Source organism: Culex quinquefasciatus, chromosome 1 (assembly GCF_015732765.1).
Source record: "Culex quinquefasciatus strain JHB chromosome 1, VPISU_Cqui_1.0_pri_paternal, whole genome shotgun sequence".
Lineage (NCBI taxonomy): Eukaryota > Metazoa > Arthropoda > Insecta > Diptera > Culicidae > Culex > Culex quinquefasciatus.
This window is the reverse complement of record NC_051861.1, coordinates 29643964-29653776: the sequence shown is the minus strand read 5'-3', so window position 1 is coordinate 29653776 and position 9813 is coordinate 29643964. Positions and strand designations below refer to the sequence as shown.

General features: G+C 38.9%; 1 protein-coding gene across 1 annotated transcript; it reads right to left on the bottom strand.

The window, feature by feature from the left end:
- Positions 1–392: 392 nt before the first annotated feature.
- LOC6038055 (E3 ubiquitin-protein transferase MAEA) lies at positions 393–8986 on the bottom strand. Its single transcript, XM_001847847.2, has 3 exons — positions 8644–8986; positions 6336–7309; positions 393–1381 (listed from the first exon to the last, which is right to left on the bottom strand). The coding sequence occupies exons 1-3, from the start codon at positions 8680–8682 to the stop codon at positions 1210–1212; spliced, it is 1185 nt and encodes a 394-aa protein (XP_001847899.1). The 5' UTR covers positions 8683–8986; the 3' UTR covers positions 393–1209.
- Between the last annotated feature and the right edge of the window lie 827 nt (positions 8987–9813).

Sequence of the window (9813 nt, the reverse complement as noted above, 5' to 3'; positions counted from 1 at the left end):
CTTCATTTCCGAATTTCGGTAGGTTTTTACCGAATTCGGTAATTTACAGTTTACCAAACTGTTCAACAGTTGAAAGTTCGGTAAACTTTACCAAATTCAGTAACAAAAAATTAGTGTGCACGCTGGTTGTAATCGTTGAAATTAAGTTCTATTTTGAAAGTGGATTTGATTAGGTTTGAATGTTTTTTTTTCAAGTTTTTTTTTTTCAAAACCATCAATGCGCCATGGGTTTCCCATGTACATAGGACCTTTTGAAAAAATAAGCGAGAAATATAAATACAGTACTTGTTCGGTAACTTATTCAAGATACGTTTTTTGTGTTTTTTAAAGATTAAAAAAGAGTTGATGATTAAAGTCTGTCATCTATGAAGTGGTCTTAAATGAAACAAGCATTTTGTGTTCTAAATATAAGATAAAAATCTATATTATCATTATTCCATATCTTTTCTTCAACTTATTGCTAGATGAACGGTTGGAACATTCAACAAAAAGAAAACTGCAATATCTCGATTAAAAAAATCTTGTACGAGTTCATTAAATTTTGTTTCGTTTGTTTTTTCCTCCTTTTTGTCCAATGTTCTCCCGATATTGCACCACAAATGTCGTGTGGTCATAGCAAACTACCAAACAAATATAAAAATGAAAGAGTTATTTTTTATTTGAAAATCGCGCCAAAAAGCTATCATGAAAATTAAAAGATTTTGTATTTTTTGTTTTTCAAGAAAATAAGTAAGGTAATATCGACATTGAGAAATTACGTCCAACGAAATGGCATGTTTTTGGTATCAAAAAACATTCGCACTACGACCGCGTCCGTTTTTCACCCGGTGTTAGTACTTCTTACTTCTTGCACTCTTCTTACACGCTAAATATTTTGTAATGTAATCCTATTTATTTTGTGTATCATTTCATATATTGGATGTGCTATTACTAGATTTAGAGTGTTGGTAAAGTTCAGAAACGTAAATCCAAATTATTTTTTGTTCATTTTCGTCCGATTCGTTTCGTGTTAATTCAATGAAAAAGAAGATCAATCTCCCTAACGGGACTTAAAAGAAAGTAAAAGAGAGTGCGTGTAAAATTAAAAGCCAGCTAAAACAAAACATTCCCCCTCGAGGAATTAAAAAAAACAGCATCAACATAATTCGTTTTGTGATAATACGACGTCCGTTTCCCGGTGGTGGTGGCGTTGGTGGTTGGGCCACTCTACTACATGACAAACACCTTCTCGATTTTGGGCGAGCGGAAGGTGTCGTTGGTTTTCGGACACACGACGATGTCGTTCTCGCGGCGCATCTGGTCGATCGCCTGCTGGCCAAAGATCTGCCCGTTCGGGAGCATCATCGGGAGGTTGTGCTCGTTGAGCGGTTTGCCGGTGATTCTGGGGATAGATGTTTGGGTGGAGGGTAAAACGAAACTTGTTTTAATGTTTGATTTTTTTTGTGCTATTGGCCCTTTTCCCCTTATTTAGGTTTCAGTGGCAAGTTAGTAACTGATTTGAACAATATAATTTAAATTTTTAAAAGCTCTTTCTATAGCATTGTTGCTTGGTAGGCACGTCGACGGCTAGAACAAAAATCTTTCGTTGTAACGTGTTAGTCTTGTATACGGAAAAAAAAATATTTTCGCTCATGCCTTCCGACAGGCAGCTTGAAAGGCATCTCGACGGACCTTTTTTACTTGACGTGGTTTCTTTTAAAGCATACAGAGCGAGTTTTCAACTGCTAAACTGCCCATGTTCACATAAATGTTACAAATGCAAAAACAGCAAGCTGAGAATAACGCAAGTAATGTTTGTCCCACCCATAAGGCTACGTGTTAAGTTTTCGCGAAAAAAAAACTGGATTTCCTCCTGATTTCTAGAACAAAGTACTGGATGTTGCCGGATTTTCTAAAAGTGCACACGATTTTGAACCAAACTGCATCAATAAAGGAGCCATTACACTACCACAAACAAACAAACAAACAAACTCGCACTTTTTCGTGTTTGACAGTTTGCCAAACTCGCAAACTTGTTTGCGGCAAACTTGCAAACAAGGCAAAATGCATGCAGACTGACGTTTAGGCAAACAAATCCAGGCAAACAAACAAAGCAGGCAAACTGCCAAACTGTCAAAAAGTGCGAGTTTGTTATGTGACATTTATGCGATCAAAAGCAGTAAACAGTTTTCAAACTGTCAAACTGCGCGAATTATTGTTATCCCCTTAAAAAGTGGGTCATTAACAATTCCCATCTATCAAATTCTATATCCTTGTCGCAACTCAGGGTTGTTACGGGAGAGTCGAAAAAAAAATCCGCGCCAAATCCGCGCCGACCTAAAATCCGAAACCGCGCAAAATTCACACCACATAAAAAAATATCGCGACCAACATTTAAGAAATTTTATTTTTTAATGAAGAAAAACTAATTCAGAAAGTATTTGATAAAAAAACTCGTTTCATGGTTAAAGGCTCCAAAAGAATGAAAGCAATAAATCCATTTAAAAAAATCCTCAAAAGACGGTCAAGGCAAGGGTCATGAAAAAAAAAATCTTCAAAATAGAATATACAATATTTAAAAACCTAAAAATTTAACTTAATAAATATAACCTCAAAATTAAATCAAAATCTAAAATTATAATATGATAAAATTTTAAATTTCGAAAGTCCACATATTCAAAATCTAAGATATTTTATAAAGTTTGTAATCCAAAATCCTCGCTAAAATTTCACTCCGAAAGAAATTTGATTTCTGTTATTTAAAATAATGTCTTCTCATAATTTCAAAATCTCTTACATAAAATAGGACTTCAAAAATTGTGGAATTCAAGAATTTAAGAATTTAAGGACTAAGAATTTAAAAATAAAAACATTTAAGAATTTTAGAATTTCAGAATTTCAGAATTTTATAATTTTATAATTTTATAATTTTATAATTTTATAATTTTATAATTTTATAATTTTATAATTTTATAATTTTATAATTTTATAATTTTATAATTTTATAATTTTATAATTTTATAATTTTATAATTTTATAATTTTATAATTTTATAATTTTATAATTTTATAATTTTATAATTTTATAATTTTATAATTTTATAATTTTATAATTTTATAATTTTATAATTTTATAATTTTATAATTTTATAATTTTATAATTTTATAATTTTATAATTTTATAATTTTATAATTTTATAATTTTATAATTTTATAATTTTATAATTTTATAATTTTATAATTTTATAATTTTATAATTTTATAATTTTATAATTTTATAATTTTATAATTTTATAATTTTATAATTTTATAATTTTATAATTTTATAATTTTATAATTTTATAATTTTATAATTTTATAATTTTATAATTTTATAATTTTATAATTTTATAATTTTATAATTTTATAATTTTATAATTTTATAATTTTTTAATTTTATAATTTTATAATTTTATAATTATATGATTTTATAATTTTATAATTTTATAGTTTTATAATTTTATAATTTTAGAATTTTAGAATTTTATAATTTTATAATTTTATAATTTTATAATTTTATAATTTTAGAATTTTAGAATTTTAGAATTTATAAGCTTAAGGATACTAAAATCATTTTAATTCAATTCAATTCAATTCGGTTTTATTAGTGAATAATCATGTTACAATAAGTTCATTTGCAGTTCATAACAGAGTTTTGGAGTTCCTTTCAGCTGTGTGTTGAATCTCATTCCATTTTGGAACGATTATTGCTTGTAACTAAGAGATTACCAAGAGTAAGAAAAAATATAGAACAAACTTACTAAAATTGCAAAGGAAAGGGGATAGAAATAGAAAAAAGCTTACACTAGATCACAGTTTTTTTTATCTATTGTAGATGTGCTTGATCATCAACTCCCCGAGGACCAGGAATTGTTCCGCCTTGTTACGGCAGCTCCGAAACCGCGTCATCATCACCCCCGCGAGAGCAAAGAACTCCGGCAGGGTAAAGAGATCTTCCCCGGTGACTCCTTGCTGGGCCGCATCACCGCTACCGGCAGCGACCACGCTGGCAAACGAACGCCCCCATCCAGGAGGGATCGCTGGGTTGTCTGCTGGAACCGTACGCTGCCCAACTGCAGGAACGGCTGCACTCGTACTTCACTGAGGAGAGTGGGACGCTGCTGCTTTCTTCTTCCTCTTTTCCTGCTCCTCGAGGTAGGCCTTGCGCGCGACGCATCCGCGGTAATTGCCGGTATGGTTGCCGTCACAGTTCGCGCACTTTACGCGCGGCTTAGTTTGTTCTGCGTTTTCCCCCAAGTCCACCTTTCGTGGCAGTGCGCACGCCTCCGAGAGGTGTGACTCACCGCACTTCACGCAGCGGGGCCGGAGGTTGCAGTTCCGCGAGCCGTGGCCGAATTTCTGGCAACGGTGGCATTGCGCTACGTCCGTCGGGTTTTTGGAGTAAAACCGCCAGTTTACCCAAAAACCGTCCAACGTCTTAGTCCGCCGCAGGACTTGGATCTTGACGGTGCCGCGGTCGAAGTACAACAGGTACAGAGTGTGCACACCCGTGACCGTTGTCTTGCGCGAGAGCACTTTAATCTCCCGCGGTTTTATTCCGGCGTTCGAGAGGTGTCGCTTCAGGTCGGCGATCGGACGGTCTTGGTAACCCTGCAAGACGACCTTAACAGGGGCTTCTCTGGGTCGTATGTGTAGAAGTTGAAGTTGCTACGCTTCAGTTCTTCAAGCACCAGGTCGAAATCTTTTTTGCTCAGTGTAATCACTTGCACTGCCGACTTACCGATTTTCAGACAATATCCGAGGCCTTCCAGCAACTCGTCAACATCGTCCGCCAACGTGTCCAAAACAAAAATTGGAGGTGGTCTTCGTTCCGTTGGAGAATTATTCTTTTTTGGCGTCGACACTTTTTTCCGTGCACGACCATCGTCGTCGTTGTCGTCGGTAGTGCTGCTACCTTCGGTGTTGTTGTTGTTGTTTTCTTCGTCGTCGCTCAGCATCTGGAACTCGTTCCTGATGGGAATGTTGGCGGATGTTGACGTGCCACTGGTCGTGGCACCGGAAGTACCGGAACGGGTTCGCACTGGTGATCTTGGGACATATCCGGGATGTAGTAACTTTTTGTCGATGCCTTCAGCGCTGACGCTCCCCTGCGCGATGGCGGCCGACACGGCGTTGGTTTGTTTACCTTTTTGCACACGGCCGGTAGACGAACTTCGCGGGTTTTTCGAGGCCGCACTCGAACTGCCACGGCCACGGCCGGCCTTTGGCATGCTGGAGAAGCAAACTCGCGGGTAACCACAATCAATTACGGCGAAAAAAATCGAAAAAACGATGGAGCACTGATCACTAGCTGCATGCTCTCGTGCGTACACGGAGGGAGCTCCTAAAATCATTTTAGATTTTAGATTTTTTTCATATTGTTTTGAGTTTGATATTTTTTAGTTTGACTTTTCAATTTAGATTTTTTTTTAAATCTTTAAATTTTCGATTACCCAAATTTTTTGTATTTTGAATTTCAGATTGCTAAAATTTTGAATTTCAAAATTTCAGATTTTTTAAATTGCGATTTTAGAAATTTCGAAAAAAAAATAATATGTATTTTGATTTTTTTTGTTACTATAAAAACTATTAAAACATTTTTTTCGAATTTTTGAATTTCTGTAGCTTTGAATTTGGAATGTTCTGATCTTGTTAACTTCGCCAAGAATGTTTAAATTAAAAAAAAAATACTGTTACGTCCAATCAAGCTCATATTTAACGCCCACCAGAACAAGCCCCAATAATAGTTTTTGTTACACATTGTTATGTGTATATCTTAGGGAAAAGTTTGTAATATTTAATTTACAAAATTAAAAATTGAATAAATCCAGTATAAAATTAAAAATAAATAAGGTTCAAAATCATTTCTCAAAACTCAAAAGAAATTAAATATATTAAGAAATGACAAGAAACATATACAAAATAATTTCTACATAATCTTTATCTTCATTTTTCGACGTTTCGTACTGAGAAAATACAAACAAACATTTTCAAAATTGCCATCCGCGCCAGATCCGCGCTATCTGCGCGAAACGCGCCATCCGCGCGATCCGCGCCGTCCGTAACAACCCTGCTTGGGTTTAAATAATCATGACATAAACATGACGAAATCCAGTCTGCAAATAGCTGAAATCACCGTCTCCAAACGATTTCAGGCCAGCAATCAATCGTTAAAATTTCGGGAAGAAAATCTACGTTTGTTTAAGCTAAGTTCCGTTGGTAACGAGATCTCTGGATCACACCCGCATAGCTTCAGTGATTGTGGTAGTGTTAGTTTGTCTGGGACCCCAAACAAAAAAAAATCTCAAGAACACTCACCTGCAAATCAGCCGGCTCTGGGCGCAGTGCGAGAACGGCAGGTGGTCGGCGATCTCGTTGATATTCTTCTGGCACACGGGACAGTTCATGTTCTTGGAGTTGCTCGAGTAGCACTGGGGCGTTTTCAGCGCCGAAATGCCCGCCTGCACGGCCACGCTCAGCACGGACTGCGCTGGCAGCTGGAACAGGCGGTAGTTTTCCAGCCGGAAGTGCAGCACCAGGTCGTTCCAGCGCTGCGGATCGAACAGCGACTTGTACGGTTCGATTTCGGTGTTGACGGGGAAGGCCAGCAGCGCCATGCACTGGCGGATCTCCTTCAGCTGTTCGTGCTCGAACGAGGGGAAAAATTTCTGCGCGTGCTTCACCGCCATCAGGCGTTTGTCCTCGCGGATCAACTCGACGAACTCCTGCACCCGCAGCTGGAACTCGATGTTGGAGTTGATCTTTTTCAGCTTGGACTTGTTGTCGTTGCACCAGACGATGCACTTGGCCGTGCTGCGGTTGGCCAGGTCGCGCTCGACCTCGCGGGTCACTTGAAAGATGTCCAAATTGGTGAGATCGCGGATTCCGCTGCGGACGGCCAACCGCTCGGCCGTGTCGTAGTAGCCCAGCCGGAGAAAGTGCTCCACAATCATCCGATCGAGGCGGATCTTCTTCCACTGGTTGGTGGCGGCGGCCTGCAGCTCCATCGTGGCCGCATCCGTCGGCGTGTTGGCATTCTGCTTCAGATGCTCGAGGCGCCGTTTGCACACCAGCCCCGCAGACAGTTCCTCCGAGATGCTTTCCTCGGCTTTGCGCTTGAGCACCTGGAGACGTTCGACGACACCGCCGAGGAGGCGCGATATCTCCGACCCGGCCGAACCCTCCGAGAGGCCTTTTTCCAGCTCCGAGGCGGCACTCTGGATCTGGCTGAGCTCGCGGTCCAGCGTCTTCTGGGCGATGCGGAACTTTTTGTTCAGGATCTCGTATGGCACCTGAAAGAATGCAAATAAGTCGGAATTTTAGTTTCGTCAATAGCCTGCTACCTGCCTGGATTTGCTTCATAAAACAACGCAGACAAGTGCCTGCCATGTCGTCACCGACCTCAGCGCTGAATCTGTGCACGACATCACCATCATCGGGCGCACCGCATAAACACCGACGAATACGAATGAGCTCAATGTTAGCAAGTTTTCTTGTTCTTGTTTGTCTTCTTTGTCGTCACTATCTTTGCACTTTGCACGCCGTCCAAACCAATTATGTTGGCGTGCAGTCACATCCATCACTCAAGCTAGTTTTTAAGCTGACTCATGTGATAAAAATGTAGTTTTTTTTATGCTTTCTTAAATGGTAAAAATAATATTTCAGAATGCCTTTAAAAAATGTTAAATAATCAAACTACAAACCTTGAAACGATTGACAATTTGACTTTGTGCGACATCATCACAACCTTTCATGAATCGGCCAAAAAGAACAAACAAGAGACCGAGGACCTGAGCTAACAATCAGTTGATGATTCGAGAGCGTTGAGGTACAGATGGAATGCACTTCTAACTAACGTGCGAACACCGCACACTCCGATAGGAGAAGGCCGTCTGATAAAATTAAAGTCGAAAATGATGTCATTGTTTGGCGATATCTCAGCTTGTGGTTTGTTTGGTTTTGAAAAATAAAAATGCGATTGCTTTTGGTATGCATTTCTAGATTATTTTTTACAGTCCAGAATCGATTATCCGAAGTACCTACTTACACAAATGTTCGCTTCGGATGATTGTATTTTCGCATAATCGAATCACGAAAAAAAACATGTTTTTTACTACCGTCATACGGGGTGACATTGGGTCTGGGGGGACATCGGATAATCAAGTCTGGACTGTATTTGACTTATAAAAAAAAAAGATTTTAACGAAATGCTTCAAACAAGAAACAATAAGTATGAAAAGTACTTGTAATGTCCTAAAAATATATAAATTTTTGTATCATTTTTTAAAAAAGTTACTTTTTTAATTCTAGAGTCAAAGTCAAGGCAAAAGACAAGACTTTGTAACAACATTTAAATTTTTATCCAGTACATCCAGCGTAATTCAATCGGATGCGATTCCTCCCATCCCCCATTACGAATGTTTACGACGCAAATACGATAAATAGGTTCCATTTTGCTGCCTTCAAAATCGAGCCATAGAGCAACATTTTGTTTGCTTTTGTGTTCCGAGGTCTAAAAATTCCAACCAAAAAAAAACTGGGCCTTGGCCTTGGAGGCGTGCGGACAACAATGACGGTCAAAATTCCCAATTTCCGAGGACTTCCACAATCCGACGACGGAACTTACCTTCAAAGTCGGGTGCTCCATGGCCTTTATTTCAGCCATTTCCAAGCGAAAGGAGCAATCTGTGACCGTGGGTCGTCGTCGCAGCAGCAGCAATCCTTGCCCAGCTGTTTTTCACTAGAACCGTTCCCCGCAAATCTGGTCCACCGTTGGACCAATCCGTCACCAAATGACTGTCGAACCTGTTACGCTCACGGTGCGACCACTTCCACAAGCAAATCGTTAAAAAACTGCCAAGTATTCACCAAAATCCTGCAACTCCCGATAGTTCGTCTCGAAAATCGAATCAATTTGATTTTTTTTTCGTTCCTTCAGCTTGCGACGGACGAACTTGATTGCCACAACAACAAAAGCTTTGCTCTCGCTCTGGCGCTCGGCTCGAGCCGGGTAACGGAGCGAGATGGCGCCCTGAGCTTTGGTTCAGGGAGGGACACGCAAGTGGGGGGGAGCTTTGAGAGAGTTGTCAGCTGGCAGCAAGGCAGTGCTGGCAGTGTTGGGGTATTTATTTTTGTTCTCGATTTGTTTTCTGTTGGAACAGGTTCATACGCAGCTGAAAAGAAAAGAGTGCAAGACAATGCTTAAAGTCTACATATCGAGAAATTAAAAGTGCAACATGGAGTTAAACTTTCTGTCAAGCAGGTGTGAAGTATTCCATGACAGCTGTGAAAGTTTCACTCTATGTTACCGGCTCACATCTCTCTTTTTAATTTCTCGCTAGCCTAATATTTCTGGAGTTTTCTTTGAAAAGGTCCAATAAATCAAATTTTCAGTTTTTGCTTTTTGGGTGTTTTTTAGAATCCCTGACTCAAGGCGGTTTCAAAAACACCCAAAAAGCAAAAACTGGAAATTTGGTTTATTGGACCTTTTCAAAAAAAAAAAAAAACTCCAGATTTATTAAATGAATATTTTGGAATGTGGTAGAAAGTAAACTACTCGGTTTAGTGATTTCAACAAGAATAATAATTTTATCTTGCTTCTCCTCCGACTGATGCGGACGAATCCCATTCGCAGCTTCTCCAACTTGATCCTGGCAAGCGGTTTCGTCATCACATCAGCTAGAATCGAGGCTAGAATGTTCTTCGCAAATTGATCGTTCCCTTTTCTTGCAGATCTCGAACGAAAAAACAGCACTTCTCGACCAACTTGATGCAGCTCTGGTTGTCCTCGTTCACC